We start from the raw sequence: 19,341 nt of genomic DNA on the forward strand, positions 1-19,341 counted from the left end.
GCCAGCTGCTGCCAGATTCCTAAAACCAGCAATACAAAAACCAGATTTTCTGAGCCTGACATTTCAGTCCATCTCTCTTCCACCCCCAATCCCAACCAGTATCTCTCTCCCCATCCTCCCCTCCACTCTTGAGTAGAGCATTCCCCCCCCCTGCAGATCCAGCATCTGTCTCTCATCCCTCCCCAGGTCCTCCAACTTTAACTTTGCATTGATCATGGCATCACCAGTGTTGATTGAGGTAAAGTTGGAGGACTCAAGGGGAGGGAGGGGGAGGGACAGATGCTGGACTTGTAAGACAGATGGGAGAAAGAGAGAGAAGTTGGGCCCTTTGGGATGGGAGGAACAGATGCTGGACTTGTTTCGGGGAGGTAAGGATAGGGAAAAATGCTGGATTCATCCAAGGTAGGGTGAGAGGGGGGAGATGTTAGACCTGTTGGGGGGGAGTGGGAGATAGAGAAGTGTTGGATCTGGGGAGAGGGAGATGGATATGTGCTGAATCTGTGTGGGGGGGAGGGGGGAGGAGGGAAATGGACATGTGAGGATCTGAGGAGGTAGAAGAGGGAAATGTAGGTATGCTCAACCTGGAGGGGATAAACGTTGATGTGCTGGACCTGTTGGGAAGGAGGAAGATGCTGGACCTGGGGAGGAGAAATAGGAGAGGAAAGACCAGATTGGGGGAATAGAACAGAAAAGGAGAGACACTGGATGCAGGGAGGGAGAGAGGGAGATATACCAGACCTTGAGGGGGATGGCAGAGAGGAAGGAATGTTGGACACCGTGTGGGGGTGCAGGATGAAAAGAAGAGAGAAGGGAGGGAGAAAACACAGAGAAGAGTTGCTGGGCATGGAGTAAACTTAGGGACAAGGACACAGAAGGACAATGATGGAAAGGGGGTGAGTTTGGAACTCAGAGGGGTGATGCTAAATATAAGGGGAGATAGGGACACTAAGGTGGTTATTTTCGAAGTTCCATTCATGTTTTGATGTCTGAAAACCAGCATTTAGACTCCATATGGCATGAACATCCAAATCCTAATTTTATATAGCCAGATATGAAAGTCTAAAACTGCTATATGTCTCTAAGGCGGGATGTGGTCATGTTTTGAGTGGGACTAGGGAGGGGCTTACTGGTTTTATCTTGCTATAATCATGTATCAAGTTTTGTATACATGCATGTGAAAAACGATCTTTCATCATTTATCCTCCAACATTATTTTATGCAAAAATATTTATCAAAATAAGAAAAAATAATAAAGGACTTATCTGGCAATCACTTTTCCTTAAAAGTAGGGTACAGTGCATACAATTCCACAGAAAATCTGATGCAATCATGTTTCAAGCTAAAGCTCTGCATCAGTACGTGACTATATGCTGCTGCAGAATTTCAAAGCATCACAAAAATCCTTTTTAAACAAAAGTTTTTTTCTTTTAGAGAAAGCACGGTTGCATTCTTCCTGTTACTCCTAAAGTTAGATGTGCAAATGTGTACCTAGGCTAGTATTAGATTTGGTCCTTAGTGGAATGCAAGACATAGTAAGGGAGTTAATTGTGTTGGGTCCGCTGGGAAACAGTGATCATAATATGATCAAATTTGAGCTGATACCGGGAGCAACGTTGCAAATGAAATCTACTGTAGGGGCGTTTAATTTTCAAAAGGGCGACTATGATAAAATTAGAAAAATGGCTAAAAAGAAGCTAAAAGGATCAGTTGCAAAGGTTAGGATTGTAAACCAGGCGTGGATGTTATTTAAAAATACCGTCATGGAAGCCCAGACCAGATGTATTCCACATACCAGCAAAGTTGGAAAGGAGAGGAAGCAAGAGCCGGCGTGGTTAAAAGGTGAAGTGAAAGAGGTTATTAGAGCCAAAAAAAACATCCTTTAAAGAATAGAAAAAGGATTCGAATTAAGAAAATAAGAAACACAAGCACTGGCAAGTTAGATGCAATGCATTGATAAAGACAGCTAAGAAAGAATATGAAGAGAAACTTGCAAAAGAGGCAAAAACTCATAGCAATATTTTTAGGTACATCAAAAGCAGAAAACCTGTGAGGTAATCTGTGGGTCCATTGGATGATCAAGGAGTGAAAGGGGCGCTCAGGGAGGATAAAGCCATAGCAGAGAGACTGAATGAATTATTTGCTTTGGTTTTTGTGGAAGAAGATGTAAGAGATCTATCAAAAATGGTTTTCAAGGGTGATGATGCAGAGGAACTGAAATAAATCTCGGTAAATCTGGAAGATGTACTGAGCCAAATCAACAAGTTAATAAGTGATAAATCACCAGGACCGGATGGTATACATCCCAGGGTACTAAAAGAATTCAAACATGAAATTGCTGACCTGCTGTTAGTGATCTGTAACCTGTCGCTAAAATTGTCTATAGTACCTGAAGATTGGAGGGTGGCCAATGTTATTCCGATTTTTAAAAAGGGCTTCAGGAGAAATCCGGGAAATTACAGACTGGCAGGCATTCAGCTGCCAGGAAAAATGGTAGAAACGATTATAAAAAATAAAATTGTGGAACACGTAGACAGACATGATTTAATAAGACCAAGTCAGCATGGGTTCAGCCGAGGGAGATCTTGCCTCACAAATATGCTTGACTTCTTTGAAGGTGTGAATAAACATGTAGATAAAGGTGAGCCAGTTGATATAGTGTATCTAGATTTTCAGAAAGCTTTTGATGAGGTTCCTCACGAGAGGCTTCTGAGAAAATTGAAGGGTCATGGGACAGGTGGCAAAGTTCATTTGTGGATTAGGAATTGGTTATCGGATAGAAAACAGAGGGTAGGGTTAAATGGTAATTTTTCTCCAATGGAGGAGAGTAAACAATGGAGTGCCGCAGGGGTCTATACTGGGATTGGTGCTATTTAACTTATTTATAAATGATCTAGAAATTGGAACGACAAGTGAGGTGATTAAATTTGCAGATGACACTAAACTGTTCAAAATTGTTGAAACGCATGCAGATTATGAAAAATTGCAGGTGGATCTTAGGAAATTGGAAGACTGGGTGTCCAAATGGCAGATGAAATTTAATGTGGACAAATGCAAAGTGATGCACATTGGGAAGAATAACCTGAATCACAGTTACTGGATGCTAGGGTCCACCTTGGGGGTTAGCACCCAAGAAAAGGTTCTTGGTGGCATCATAGACAGTATGATGAAACCTTCTGCCTAATGTGTGGCGGCAGCCAAAAAAGCAAACAGGATGCTAGGAATTATTAAAAAAAGGGATGGTTAACAAGACAAAGAATGTTATAATAATAATAATAATAACTTTATTCTTCTATACCGCCACAATCTTGCGACTTCTAGGCGGTTTACAATCAAGAGAGCTGGACATTCAGCGAAACACAATATGCAGATATACATAGGAAATACAGATAGCATAGACTTTAAGAAAGCAAGAATATAGAAATACAATTTACTTAGCAAGAGTATAAGTTGTACATTTTGGTAGGTAATGTCCGAGAGGACCTGTTTGGAATAAGCCACATGTTTTAGAAAATAACAACAAAAAATTACGATATTATAAAGATAATAGTTTATATGTATCACAGTTCCGTGAGATTCAGGTGGACTAAGGAGGGGGGGGGTGGATAAAGGTAGGGGGTGGTGGGAAGAGGTAAGGGGGGTAAAGGTAGGGGTAGGGGTAGGGGAGACCATTCTTGGGGAGAGAGAGGGGAAAGCGGGTCAATTGTTTAGGTATTTCAGGAACAGGTATATTTTTAGGCGCTTCCTAAATTCCCCGTAAGTAGTGGGCGAAAGCAGTTGATCTAGGTCTTTACCCCATAGGGCTGCTTGGTGAGAGAGAAGGTGTTTGTGGTGTTTTTTCAGTGTGCAACCTCTAACTGGAGGAGAAATGAATTTTGAGTGTGAGTTTCTCTTGCGTTTGTTGTTGGAAAATGAGAAAAGGTCTATTATGTACTTGGGTGCAAGTCCATAAAGTACTTTGAAGCAGATGCAGGCGAATTTAAACCTTACTCGTGCTTCCGTTGGCAGCCAGTGCAACTGCTGATAGTAAGGTGTCACGTGGTCGAATTTCTTTAGCCCGCAGATAAGCCTGACCACAACATTTTGCATTATTTGAAGTCGTCTCATATTCTTTTGGGAGATTGCTAGATAGGCGATGTTGCAGTAGTCGAGTTGACTCAGTATGAGGGATTGCACCAGGATTCTGAAAGTAGATGTATCGAAGTATGATTTAATGGATCTGAGTTTCCAGAGTGTAAGAAAACCCTTTCTGAATAGGGAGTCTACTTGTTCCTTCATAGTTAGGCATTGGTCTAGAGTAACACTTAATATCTTTATGTTGGGCTGGATAGGGTAGTTGAGTTTATTGATGCATAGTGTGGTTTTATTGTCAAGTAGGTGGGGGAAGGCAACGAAGAATTTTGTTTTTTCTGTGTTAAGTTTGAGCTTGAAATCTGTCATCCATTGTTCCATCTCATTTATGGCATGGATACCTTGGGAATGGTTTCAGAGATAGAGTTAGCGAATGGGATGATGATTGTAAAGTCATCTGAGTAGCTGAACAGTTTTATCCCTGGTTGGGTTAGTTTCACACCTAATGAGGACATGTAGATACTGAAAAGCAGTGGGGAAAGTGGTGACTCCGGATGAGTTGCTCCAGGTATCGGAGTGATCGTTGTTAAAGCGTACCTGGTAAGAACAGGATGTGAGGAAGCCATGGAACCAGTTCAGTACCTCAGCCCTGATACCGATGGCGTCTAGGCATTGTAGCATTTTTTCATGGTCTACCAGGTCGAATGCAGAGCTCATGTCAAACTGCATGATCAGGGCGTTGAGGCCCTTGCTAAATAATAGGCGCAGGTAGTCTAGGATAGCAGCGATTACTGCCTCTGTACTGAATAGGGGTCTAAAGCCGGATTGAGTTTCATGCAGGAGAGAGAATTGATTGAGATATTCCATTAGTTGGGTGTGAACTAATCCCTCCATGATTTTTACAATGAATGGGATAGATACTATGGGTCTGTAATTGGTTATTAGCGCTGAGGATTCTTTTCTATTTTTTGGGATGGGGTAATTATTATGTGACCGTTGTTAGTGAGGAAAGTCCCATTTTTTAGGTTGTGGGCTAAGTAGTGTAGTAGTGATATTTTAAATTCTGATGGTGCTGTTTTCATGATCTCCAGGGGGCATGTATCTAAGATGCAGTGAGATAGAGTATTTGTTGTATAGTTTGGTGTAGGTGTTCCATTTTAGATCTTGAAAGGAGCTCCAGATCATGTCTGTTGGTATTTCATTGTCATGTGAGTTAGTTATTTGGTGATTGCTGGGGATGAATGTTGCATCACTATTTCTTATACAGTTATTTCTTAGGTTTTTAATTTTGGAATCAAAATATATGGCTAGGTCTTTCGAAGTGGGTAAATTCGTGTTGTGCACAGGTGTGGTGTGGCGGGTGGTGTCGATTAGATTTGCGACTATGTTGAATAACTCTTTTGTATTGATTCCTTGTGAACCATTGCAGGATAGGTTAATTTTGGTAGAGTAGAACGCTTTTCGTTTGTCTTTTATTAGTTGTTTGTAGGTTTTTATGTAGGCTCTCCATTTGTTGCAGTCTATCAATTCTCCTGTTTTATTCCAAATTCTTTCTAGTCGCCTAGCTAGTGGTTTCGTTTTTAGTAGTTCGGCGTCGAACCATTGTTGTATTTGTTTGCATTGCTTTTGCTTATATGTATGGGGGCGATTTTATCTAGGATGGATGTGCTGGTTGTCTTCCAGTGGTCCCAAAAATCTACTCCTTCCTCTATTACTGTCTGCAATTCGTATTCTGACCAGTATTCTTCTGGATTAATGTAACCTCTTGTTTGATGTTCTTTTTTTATCATCGGACGCGTTTTAGATTATCGGTTCAATCAGATCAGCTTAAAATAATAAGTGAAATGGTCGGACCAGATGTCGTGATGCCAGGTACCTTCAGACAGAGAGATGATTGGGTCAAGGTTTTCCTTTGTGGACATTGCAACCAGATCTAAGTGATGGCCTTTTTCGTGAGTTTGTGTGGGTACGGGGATGTTGTAGTTGAGCAGTGATAGGAAGTTTTTAAGCTCTTTTGTGTCTGTGTTGTTCTCTTCGTCTAGTTGTAAGTTTATATCCCCTGCGATGATGTTGTGATTATGGCTAATAGAATTGTGCAGGACGAATTTGCAGAAGTCTTCTGGACCAGCTTTTAGGCGGGACATAGAATAGTATGCAGAATAAAGATTCTTCTAGCTGAGTATTATTGATTTTTCAGGCTAGGATTTCTAGGTGGTCGGTCATTTTGGAATCTAGAAGTTCGAACTCGAATCCTTCTTTAAGGATTATGGCTAATCCTCCTCCTTTTTTGCCTGTGCGGTTTAACGTTAGGATTTTGAAATTGTCTGGTAAGAGATCAGTTATAATTGGATCATCTTCAGACAATAGCCAAGTTTCAGTTAGAAAGAGGCAAGCTATTTGTTTGTTGATGATCCAGTCATTAATAAGGAATGCCTTATTTCTAACGGATCTTGTATTAAGATTTGCACATGGGATTGAAGTGGCTATGGCGATTTCTGTTGAATTGGTGGTTTTGATGGTTTTTATTTCCCTCGTTCTTTTTTTAAGGGTACGGTGGTGTCTGTTTTTATTTGAGATAACCTTAATATGATTTATAGTGTCTTCTGGCGGGTTGGTGATGTGGATGCAAGATAGAGCTGGGTAGTGTATCGCTCCATGGTACGACCTCATCTGGAGTATTGTGTTCCATTCTGGTCTCCTTATCTCAAGAAAATATAGTGGTGCTAAAAAAAAGATTCAAAGAAGAGTGACCAAGATGGTAAAGGGGATGGAACTCCTCTCATATGAGGAAAGACTAAAACGGTTATGACTCTTCAGCTTGGAAAAGAGACGGCTGAGGAGAGATATGATTGAAGTCTACAAAATCCTGAGTGGAGTAGAATGGGTACAAGTGGATCGATATGTCACTCTGTCAAAAATTACAAAGACTAGGGGACACTCGATGAAGTTAGAGGGAAATACTTTTAAAACCAATAGGAGGAAATGTTTTTTTCACTCAGAGAATAGTTAAGCTCTGGAATACGTTGCCAGAGGATTTTGTAAGAGCGGATAGCGTAGCTGTTTTTAAGAAATATTTGGACAAGTTCCTGGAGGAAAAGGCCATAGTCTGTTATTGACAAAGACAGGGGCGAAGCCACTGCTTGCCCTGTATTGGTAGCATGGAATATTGCTACACCTTTGGTTTTGGCCAGGTACTCGTGACCTGGATTGGCCACCGTGAGAACAGGCTACTGGGCTTGATGGGCCATTGGTCTGACCCAGTAAGGCTATTCTTATGTTCTTATGTTCTTATTCTATAGCAAATTACAAAAAAATTGGTATTAATGGTGATAATCTGTCCTTGAATAGCCCTGGAGGTGATGAAGAAAGATGTGCTTCCCCAAATTGGAATTAAAGAAAACAGGATAAATAAAATGAATGAAATAAATGAATAAAAGGATCAATCAGTATGGGCCCAGTACCCTCGTTTCAACCATTGGCCCCGGGCAGGTGTTTATGCAGTGACAAGCACTTAGAAATAAATCTAAATAAACCCTGCCCCGTACATCATATTGTCCCTTTAATATATATAATTTGTATAGAAAAGTATAAATATATATTACCAAATAATTGGAAGCACGATCATCTCCAGGTTAAAGCAACAGGAGAGAAAATCACCCCAAGAAAAACCTCCCTGAAACCTAATATAAGAAAACACAAGATGTGAAAAGTGAAAAACCAAAATGTAAAAAATGACAAAAAATCGTCATAAAACCAAAGAAAAAGATATAAATAACAATGTAATATCCTCAGTCTGTTTCAACAAACCACAGCGCCGAGAGCCCTGTGCCCCTGTCACTAATAATTCGTGAAAATAGTAATGAATAGTGAAAAACGGTGAAAGATACTTAGCTCGATGAATGCAAAACGGGACAAAGTTCAAAGTTCACCAATCATGACTATTCAGTTCCTCTCGTTAATCAGTCCCGCTCGTGTGAAAAGTGCTCATTGAAGAGTCATAGCTGTCGGTCCATTCGCCGTAACACTTAAATCGCTCAGTCCCGTGCAATCAAAAGTGCTGTTCAATAATGTTCGCTATAAATTTTACTCATTCTTCAATATTGTTCACTTCAATATTGTTCACTGCTCTTTTTGCTCGCTCGACAGGTCCTGTTTCAATATCCTCATCAGGAGGGAGCAAGAAAATTAATGGAATGACTGAAAATTTTTTTTCAAAACGCCAAGTCCTGAAATATAAAGGACAGAATAATCCCCAGCAGCGGCACAATCAAGCTGCTTAGACAAATGAATGTCTGAAACAAGGAGTTCTTATAAAATGCTTTAAGGAAAAAAAATTTTCAGTCATTCCATTAATTTTCTTGCTCCATCCTGATGAGGATATTGAAACAGGACCTGTCGAGCGAGCAAAAAGAGCAGTGAACAATATTGAAGTGAACAATATTGAAGAATGAGTAAAATTTATAGCGAACATTATTGAACAGCACTTTTGATTGCCCGGGACTGAGCGATTTAAGTGTTATGGCGAATGGACCGACAGCTATGACTCTTCAATGAGCACTTTTCACACGAGCGGGACTGATTAACGAGAGGAACTGAATAGTCATGATTGGTGAACTTTGAACTTTGTCCCGTTTTGCATTCATCGAGCTAAGTATCTTTCACCGTTTTTCACTATTCATTACTATTTTCACGAATTATTAGTGACAGGGGCACAGGGCTCTCGGCGCTGTGGTTTGTTGAAACAGACTGAGGATATTACATTGTTATTTATATCTTTTTCTTTGGTTTTATGACGATTTTTTGTCATTTTTTACATTTTGGTTTTTCACTTTTCACATCTTGTGTTTTCTTATATTAGGTTTCAGGGAGGTTTTTCTTGGGGTGATTTTCTCTCCTGTTGCTTTAACCTGGAGATGATCGTGCTTCCAATTATTTGGTAATATATATTTATACTTTTCTATACAAATTATATATATTAAAGGGACAATATTTAAGGGGCAGGGTTTATTTAGATTTATTTCTAAGTGCTTGTCACTGCATAAACACCTGCCCGGGGCCAATGGTTGAAACGAGGGTACTGGGCCCATACTGATTGATCCTTTTATTCATTTATTTCATTCATTTTATTTATCCTGTTTTTTTTAATTCCAATTTGGGGAAGCACATCTTTCTTCATCACCTCCAGGGCTATTCAAGGACAGATTATCACCATTAATACCAATTTTTTTGTAATTTGCATTATTGCCGGTATTGGTATTCATATTTGTACTTTGGTTTCTTATTCTATAGCGACAGTTCTATGCGAAACCCCAGCTATAAAATTGACATTTACGGTCTGTGAAGCGGCCGCCGATCATGTTAATCACACATCCTTTGGAGAATCGCATCTTTTTTTTTTTTTTTTTCTAACAGATGCCTTAAATGTAGGCCAACATTTTACAGGCCTACATTTAAGGCGTCTGTCTCATGCCTATGGAGATGCATAGGGACACGTTTGGACACCCAAGTCCAATTCCGGTGAAAACCACATCCACGCTGACCTTGGGTGTCTGTAAGTATCCCTATGCATCTCCTTAGGTGTAAGACAGGCATCTTAAATGTAGGCCTGTAAAATGTCACTTTCATTTTTTTTTTTTTAATGTGTGTCCCAATTGGCTGGTGAGACAGCAGTAGAATGCCTATTGCCGCCTACAATTGGGACACTGTTTGTTGAATCATCCCTTTAACTCCCAAATGTTTGGGGCCTAACTTTAGCAACCTTTTTTGAATCTTCCCCAAAGAGGCATTCTAAGCTTACAAAGAGAAAATAAACTAAAGAGTTAGGGCTAGATTCATTAAGGACACCGATCATGTCCTGACCACTATGTGATCACTTTGTGACCTTGACCCAATTCACTAACCTTCTTCCTGCACCCGATCCGATCCGTGCATGCAAATGAGAGGGAACGGCATGCAAATGTAGGCAGGCAGCAATTCACTAAAACAAATAAGGAACACTGACTTGGCTGGCCGATCCCAAAACAAGTGACTGCTTAGGACCAGTCGCACACGTCCCTGCCGACTCTCCTGCTCCATGCCGCCCTGAAATCCCAGCCAACTTCCACCAGCCCGCTCTCTGCCCTGCTCCATTTAGCTTTCTGCTCGCTCCGTGCTCTCTGCCGCGATCCTGCTCTGCCAACAGCTCTGTTCCATGCTCAAAATCTCTCTGCTCCTTCCTTGCTCTCTGCCATGATTCTCCTGCTCTGCTGAAAAAAGCTCTCTGCTCCTGCATGCCGCCCTTCCCTGTAGCGCAAGCTTATGGTTTTAACCCACTTTAAATCCACGGGTTAAAACCACAGGCTCGCATTGCAAGGAAGGGCGGCAGAAAGCAGGAGAGTTGGGGCGAGGTAAAAAAAAAAAAAAAAAAGGACAGCAAACGCATGCGCAGACCATCTACAGGCAAAGTAGATGGTCTGCGCATGTGTTGGGATCACTCTCCCGCGATCCGTGTCGTCGGTGAAGGGCGTGTCTCCGATCACCCCCATTTGCATGAAGATGGTTGGTCGGATAAGATTGGTGGGCTTAGTGAATCTAGGCCTTAGAGATTAAATCTGAGATACAGGGGATAAGTGATTTATCACCTGGATCACATAGATAGTGATTTAAGTTTATCTTACAATAATCCTTCTCATTCCTGATGCCTATTTACCTGAAATGTCCTTGTCCACAAAATCCAACTTTACTTACAAGGAAAAGCAATGTGCTGCAGAAAGTACCCATTGAGGTGTAATCAAAGACCCTGCACAGAAATGTGTACTACCAAAATATTGGATGCTGGCCTGCCAAGGCCACTGCCCTTCCTTTGCATCCTGACCTCCAACAATCCGGTTGGACACCACTGAGGGTCTGCACAAGCCTGAAAAACAAACATTAAGAGATGAATTATTGTTCAGTTTCTCTGTAAATAGTACTACTTTCCCATCACCTCTGAGACCATCAGGTACTGATTTTATAAAATCCTCCTAAAGTTAGATGTCTACATTGGCGCACCTAGCCAATATAGGGACCTAATTAAACACCCCTTCCCAAAACCTTTTATGAAGCTGTGTTAGGGTTTTTTATCGCAAGCTGCAGCAATAAAAGCTCCGATGCCACAGCCAGCGATAAAAAACCCTAATGTGACTTCATAAAAGGGGAGTGTGTGTGTGTGTGTGTGTGTGTAATTAATTTAATAGTCTTAATCAGCGCTGATAACTGGCACATAACATAAGGTGACCGTACATCCCATTTTGAACAGGACCGTCCTGTTTTAGATCCCCTGTTCTGTTGTCCCTGCACACAGCTTCGGGACACTGAAATGTCCCGTTTTCAGGGACAGCGTCCTAAAGCTGTGCATGGGGACAACAGGACAGGCGATCGTTTCCCCTCCCTCCCTCCCACGCCCGATTCACCCCCCCCCCCAGGTCTGCCGCTATTGCTTGCCAGCCACTCTCCTTACCTCCCTCCAGCGCCGATTCAACCCCTCCCCTCCCCCAGAACTTCCTCTCCGATGTCAGAATTGACATCGGGAAGAAGGCTTCTGGGTGGCAAGCAGCAGCAGCGGCGGATCGGGGGGACAGAGGGAGGGGTTGAATCGGTGCTGGAGGGAGGTAAGGAGAAGTTTTGAGAATCTGGCCCTGGGCGCCTTGAGTGTATTACATGCAACTCAAAAGGGAGGCATTCCTAGGGAAAGGTCATGGGGAGACCTGCTTAAATCAGTGTGGAATTCCACGAAACCATGGTGATCTGCTCTACAACTCTATGGCAATTGCAGCAAGTTGGAGCAGGCTTTTAGAGTCATGGACTTACCTCCTGTAAGGCTGATTTATGGGAGCATTTATCTCTGGTGTGGTATTTAAATATAGATGCATCTGTCTTTATCTGACACTGAAAATTATAGCAGCAAAAAGGCAAAAATCAGTGATTCTAGGCCAGCTGCTGCCTTGACATAATACGGAAAGCCTTGTACTTCTTGCTGTAAAATGACAAGACACTGAAACAAAGTGTGTCAGATGACAATGGAGAAATTGAATAGAGCAATATTATAGTTTGGAGGGAATAAAGGGGTGCGGGGAAGGAATAGATCTTTAATTTTATGTTACTGTGAAGCACAGGTGAAGGAGGCTTCTGGGCGGCAAGCAGTGGCGGTGGACCAGGGAGAAGGGTTGAATAGCTGCTGGAGGGAGGTAAGGAGAGAGGCTGGCAAGCAGTGGTGGTGGACCCGGGGGGGGGGTGTGAATCAGGCGCTGGAGGGAGGGAAGAAGGGAGGCTGGCTTTGGCACGGCAGGGAGGGAGGCAGGCTGGCTGGCTTTGGTTCAGCAGGAAGGGAGGGAGGGAGGTAGGCAGGCAGGCTGACTTCTGGGGAGGGGGTGGGACAAAGGCAGGAAGGCAGTGAGGGGGACATAGGAAGGGGCACTAAGGACATAGGAAGGAGGCACTGGTGGCACTAAGGACATGGGAAGGGGATAAAATAGATAATACATAGACAAAGGTTAAATTGAACCACCAAGAAGCTGAACACTGCATCCAATGCAACACCACAGAAACAGTGACACATGTCTCCTAAAGCAAAAAATAAATAATAAATAAATAGAAATTTTTTTTCTACCTTTGCCTTCTCTGGTTTCTGCTTTCCTCATCGTCTTGTTACTCTCTTCCTTCCATCCACTTTCTGCCCTCTCTCTGTCCCTATATGGCATCATCTCTCCTTCTATGCCCCTTCCAGAAACTGTATGTCTCCCCTTTCCATCGCTCCCTTCATCCCCATTGATCTGGCATCTCTCTCCTCTCCTTCCCTTCCCTCTCTCACACCTCTCCTCTCCCTTTCCCTTTTTCCCCTCATTTTCCTTTTCAGTTTATTTTCTGTTTCTGTCTAGATTACGTTCTTACTACCCTGTCATCAATTTCCTTTTTCACTGTCTATCTACAGCTCTCCACCTCTTTCCCTCACCCCCTCCAGTATTTCACTAACTCAATCCTTTTCCCACCATCATGTGCCCTCCTTTAATTTTTCCCGTAACCGGGTAGTGGAGGGGGGGAGGAGTCAAGATGGTGTCTCGCCGGTAGCCACGCTGAGAAAGGCTACTGTTTGGAACTTATTTTCCTCTTGCTGTATAGCGCTGAACTAATATCAACATGAGTAAGAGAAAGGGGAAAGTAAGGACTTACCCCTCCGAGTCCTCTCCACTTCCCCTTTCCACCATGGAGAGATTTGTAGTCCGAACAGCGTACATCCCTGGAGCGGGTGCTGGCAAAGGAGCGGCCTTACCCGAGCTCAATGTCACTCTGAGCCCAGAGGAGCGACTTCCACCCTCTGACCCAGGCTTGGTGACGCTGCCGGAACAAGCATTGAACCCGCAGGCTGTGACTAGCGCTGCGGATTATTCAACAGAGGAGGGTAGTATCCGGAGCATAAGAGGAGAAACCAGAGAGCTGGGAGACAATATGGGAGCGAGTTCTGAGCTCCACCTGGTTATTAAAGGTGCTGTAGGAGGTGTAGAGGAGACGCACGGAGAGAGCTCTAGGTCTGAAAAATTTGACCAGCGGCAGGATATTAGTGAGCAGCAAATTACACCACTGGTTAAACCTCCCCATGTTACTTTAGATTCTATCTGGGATGCTGTAGCTCGCTTGGAGAAGATTTTCATGGGAAATAAGGTTTTGGTGGACAATTCTTTGCAAGACTGTAAAACACGTATTGTCATCCAGGAGGCAAAGAATTTTGAGCTCGAAAAAAAAGTAGAGGAAGTTCAATAAAGTCTTAAAGACTCAAAATCTAATACCCTGATCTATGGACAAGGTATGACTGGACTGAGGAATAAAATGGAGAAAATGGAGAATTATGCCCGTAGGTTGAATTTGCGTTTTATCAATTTTCCTCAATCCAGGACTGTAGCCCCCATTGAACTGCTTAAGAAATATCTGATGGAAGTTCTGGGGGTACCAAAGGAAACTGTGCCTCCATTTTCTCGAGTCTATTCTATGCCAGGGAAGAAACGGCAAACTTCTTCCCAAGGAGAACTATCGATGGATAGTTTAAATGTAACACAATTATTAGAAACATCTTTGGAAGAAGAGTGTATAAGAGCAACACTCCTAGTTACATTTGTTTTTGAATCTGACAAGGACTGGGTGATGAGAATGTTTTTTCGTAACTCTGATAAATTTGTTTTTGGGAGGTAAAGTTTGGATTTTCCCTGATGTCTGTGTAGACACACAGGAGAAAAGGAAGCAATTTCTGACTCTATGCTCTCAGGTGTTAGCCCTGGGTGCTCATTTCTTTTTGCGTTTTCCTTGTAAATGTTTAATATTGTATGAGGTATCTTGTCTTTGATCCCAAACAATTGGAGGCTTTTCTTGAGAATAAGCGTAAAATACAGGTACAGGTGTCGGGTTAGGGGGAAAGAATATAATAATTATTAGAAATGGAAGATTGTATTAGTTTATTTCCGACGAGACGTTGTCATTATTGATTTATTTATGCTTTTGTTTTTTTTCTTCTGAGATGTGCCTCTTTTTCCTTATCCTCTCCCTATCTTTAATTGAGGACTTATAGAGAAAGTTGCTATGAATATGTTTGCTTGTTAAATTTCAATGGGAAATATTATTTTATGGATTGTTTTTGTATTTAGCAATATGCTTTCTATTTCTTAATGCATTTTTATGTTGTATGTTCATTTAAAATTGCATAAATAAATAATTAAAAAATAAAAAATAATTTATCCCTTCCTTCCATCATGTGCCCTCTTTCTCTACCTCTTCCATCCAGTACCTTCTCTGTCCACTTCCATCCAGCGTCTGCTCCCCTCTTTCTCTCATTCCCATTTCCTTCCTGCATCTGCTCCCTTATCTCTCCCATCTGCACTTCCATCCACCATAGGCTCCCCCTCTACCCTCCCCACTACCATCCAAAGTCTGCCCTTTCTCTCTCCATCCACCCTCTTCAATCAGCATCTACCCCTTGTCTCTCCCTTCTCCCCACTTCCATCAGCATCTGCCCCCTTCATTCTCTCCAATCCAATTCCATCCAGTATCCTTACCCCCTTATGTCTCTCTCCCCTTTCCCTGCTCAGCAATTCCATCAGCACCACCCTGCCCCATTTCTCTCCCTCCACCACTCTTCTATACCTGCTCCTTTCTCTGCCAGCTGCCGGTCTACCTCACTCCAAAGTATTTGCTCTGGAGCGGCAGCCGCGCTGAGGTGCAGGAAGGTCCCGCGATGACTACATCTGCCAGCTTTGCTCCGGAAGAAATAAATTGCATTGGAGGGGGTGGACCTGGCAGACGCAGTAATCACAGGACCTTGCCACAACTCCCTGCACCTGTCGATCCACCCTGATGTAACTTACTTCTTCCAGAGCAGAGCCGGCAGACGTAGTCATCGCGAAACCTTCCTGCATCTCAGCTGGTTGCCGACTGCTCCAGAGCAAGTACGTCGGATGGTGTGCACCAGCAGCTGTGATGAGGTGCAGGTCCTGTTGCACAGTAGGGTGGGAGGTTCCAGCCCTGGCTGGCTGTGCACCCTCCTAGGGCGTGCACCCGGGGTAGTCCACATCCCCCTTGATACGCCACTGATGCTCGATTTAAAAAAAAATTAAATTAAATTAAAAGCTTGTTTTTGTAGGCAATGTTTCTTTGAAGCTGTGTAATGGAGTTTTTAGTTAGTATACAATAACTTGTTTTATGTATTTTTAATTTGTTGTGTGATTTTATGGTGAGGGGAAGAAATACTGTAAAGTAGAGTAATTTTAGAGAGGGATTAATCAAAGGTGTTAAGTTACGTGGAAGGCATTGCCAAATGTTGTGTTAAAATGTATGGTAATCAGGTTATTGAGTATTCCAGGCAATACACAGAAGGATACTGTCTTTTATTGCTTGAACAACCCAAGAAATTTTTTTTTTTAGTTCAATATTTTTATTGGTATATAAACATGGAAACATAGAACAATATAAGAACAGCAGATGGAGAATTACAATGTACCAAGTCTGTCTTATGACAAGTAAAATACAGCCAGGAAACATACTACAATCAACAGTAGCAAAAAAAAAACTGGGTAAAATGTCAGCAGTCATAAAATAATGCAATACAACAGGTGTGAAGTATACAAAATATATCATAGCAGAAAGAATACTGATATATCATTGATCATAGTTCAAAAAAAAGGTCTGAATCAGAAACATTCCGAGAGAAAGAGTTAATAACTAGTGGTATCGTGATGAACAGTAATCTGACAACAAATCCCATATCTCATGAAATTTTCGTAATGAGCCAAACTTCTCTGCATATAGCCTTTCATATTTTATAGTGACTACCATAGAAGACCACCAAATAGAGTAATTAGCAGCGGACAAGTCCTTCCAATTCAACAGGATCACTTTAATCGCCAAAGTCAATAAAGCATTCAATAGCAATGATACTGGCTCAGAAAGCGAGCGAGACATCGCCACTGAACCAAAAATGACTATGGCATAGGCTAAGGACATTTTAACTGAAAGAATTTCCTCAATAGTTGACCAAATTTGGCTCCAGTATGTTTCAAGCAAAGGGCAATCAAATAGCATATGCCATAGTATTCCTGGCATACTATTACAGGACCAACATGAGTGGGGAGAACCCAGTTTGGCAACACGTATTGGAGTCCAATATGCTTTATGCAACAGAAAGAAAGCTGATTGTATCAAAGAGGAGGAATGAAAGGCTTTACCGATGTTGGTCCATATGAGTCGCCAATGGTCAACATCAATAGTCAGATCCAATTCAGTATTCCAATAATCATAGATCCCTCTATCGGGTTTGAATTTATGTCCTTGGAGCAATTTATACCACCGAGAAGCCTCATGTCGTTGAAACAAAAATTTGTCACATATGGATAAATAAGATGGGGATCCGGAACATGGAGATGATGATAGAAGGTCCTTTTGTATGGCATGTGTAAGTTGAAGCCAACGAAAGAACTGTGAAGGGGGAAGGTTGAAAGTCCTGCAGATTTCAGCAAAAGTGAACCACTGCTTGCCATCATACAGTTGACCCACAGTCCAGATATCATGATCTTGCCAAAGTTTCCATGATACTAAATTATTTTGGATCCGAAGTTTTGGATTATTCCATAAGCGATGACGAGCTCCAAGAGATTTCTGAAAAGAGGTCAACATCATGGATTGCAGTAATAGTAGCTTGCATGATGGGATTCGATAACACATTTACTGATTTGCTCATGGCATGAATATATTTCAGTGGTAATGAGCATGAGGCAGATTCTAGCAGTAACCAGGGAGGTGACAATGAGGTGAGGTGTCAATGGCATAATTCCATTTGGATCCCTATCGCAATAAAAATGAGATATGGTAGTCGTATATGCTTGGGAAGGAGACTCCATCATCCTGTTTCGTACATTTAAGCTTTTGCAGACTAATACGAGGTGTCTTATGATTCCATAGAAAGGCAGCCAGGAGGGATTCAATCTTCTTATAAAAGGACTTGTGTAGTAGGCATGGAAGCATACTTAAGACATATGTTATTATTGGCAATACCATCATTTTTATAGTGTCAAGGCGACCCCACCATGATAATTTAAGTGGAGACCAAAGCGTTAATAGGGATGTGGTCTTTTGTATAATATATTCCGAGTTAAAGATCAAAGTATCTTCAAGAGTAGGACCAAAGTACACCCCCAGATATTTTATCTTCTCTTGTGCCCAGTTGAAACCAAGATTTCTAACTTCAACCATTGCTTCAGGACAATTTAGAGACATTATCTCAGATTTGGAAAGATTGAGTTTGTAACCAGAAATCATAGAGTAATTGTGTATCACCTTCAAGATATGTGGAAGAGAGGAGGGTGAGGCGTATATCAACACGTCATCAGCATAGGCTGAAATTTTAAATTCATGCTCACCCATTTTATACCCTAATATTTTGTTGTTGACTCTTAGGGCAACTAAGAGGCTCCAGAGCCACATTAAAGAGGAGAGGGGACAAAGGACAACCTTGTCTAGTTCCTCGTTTAGGTTGGAAAGAGGATGAATAAACATCATTGATGAACAGATTAGTAGTAGGGTTGGAGTACAGGACACGAATGAGAGAGAGAAAGTAGGGAGGAAATCCATACCAGGTTAATACATGGAAGATATAGGACCATTCTATGCGGTCAGACGCTTTCTCCGCATCCAAACTGATAGCCAAAATAGGACGGTGTGATGTTTGGGCACCATGTATAATATTGGTAAGTAGTCTAGTGTTGTCAGAAGACAGTCTCCCAGTCATAAATCCCATCTGATCAGGGGCAATAAGGCTATCTAGAACAGATTGTAATCTAGTCTTAACCAGTTTAGCAAAAATCTTTGCATCTGTGTTAATTAATGAGAGCGGCCGATAGTTTTTGACATCAGTAGGATCTTTGCCCTCTTTAGGGAGAACGATGATCGTCGCCTCTGTGAATGTGCCACTCCCTCGACCATTTGTAATTAGATGTGTAAAGAAAGCATGCATGTGTGGAAGCAGATGGGGAAGGAAATGCTGATAAAATTCAGAGGTGATACTGTCTGGCCCAGGGTTTTTTTTCTTAGCAAGAGCATTAATAGCAGAAGACACTTCAGCCAGTTGAACAGGTTGGTCCAGAGCATTTTTCTGTGATTCTGAGAGCAAGTTGTTAGGAAGATCTGTTAAGAACTCAGGGACAGATTCCAATGTCTCAATTTCAGACGAATAGAGATTCTGATAAAACTGTTGAAATTGCCCAACAATTCCACTAGAGTCTGTGATGTTAATCCCCTTATCATCCCTTAATGCAGCTACATACGTCTTGGACGGTTTACTCTTCAAATATTGAGCCAAAGTGTGGCCGCACTTATTATTCTCCATATAATATGTAGCATTTTTCAAAAGAAGATGATTATTGGCAGTTTGACTGGAAAGTACACTATGTTGTAATCTGAGAGACCTAAGTTTAGTTAAGAGAAAGAAATCATTGGAAGACTGAATATGTTGCTGCTCAGTGTGTTTGATTTCTACTTCAAGTTTTAGTAGATCAGCTCTTCGTTGTTTATTGAAATACGCTGCATAACAGATAATCTTGCCTCTAATAAATGCTTTAAATGTGTCCCAAAGCACAACCCAAGTAGAATCAGTAGGTTTGTTATTCAGGAAGAATTCTTCAATGGCCATATTAATGTGAGTGACAAATTCAGGCTTATTAAGGAGAGAGTTGTTGAATCTCCATCTTCTCTGGGTGGGTTGAATAAGCCACGTAGTTGAAG

General features: G+C 41.8%; 1 protein-coding gene across 1 annotated transcript in view; it reads right to left on the reverse strand.

Moving 5' to 3' along the window:
* Positions 1-19,341, reverse strand: part of LOC117360376 (serine protease 27-like) — a 62,161-nt gene that overhangs the window by 14,998 nt on the left and 27,822 nt on the right. Inside the window, exon 4 of the mRNA XM_033944076.1 lies at positions 10,795-10,963. Within this exon, the coding sequence (XP_033799967.1) occupies positions 10,795-10,963 (169 nt within the window). The remainder of the gene's footprint in view (positions 1-10,794; positions 10,964-19,341) is intronic.

Source organism: Geotrypetes seraphini, chromosome 5 (genome assembly GCF_902459505.1).
Source record: "Geotrypetes seraphini chromosome 5, aGeoSer1.1, whole genome shotgun sequence".
Lineage (NCBI taxonomy): Eukaryota > Metazoa > Chordata > Amphibia > Gymnophiona > Dermophiidae > Geotrypetes > Geotrypetes seraphini.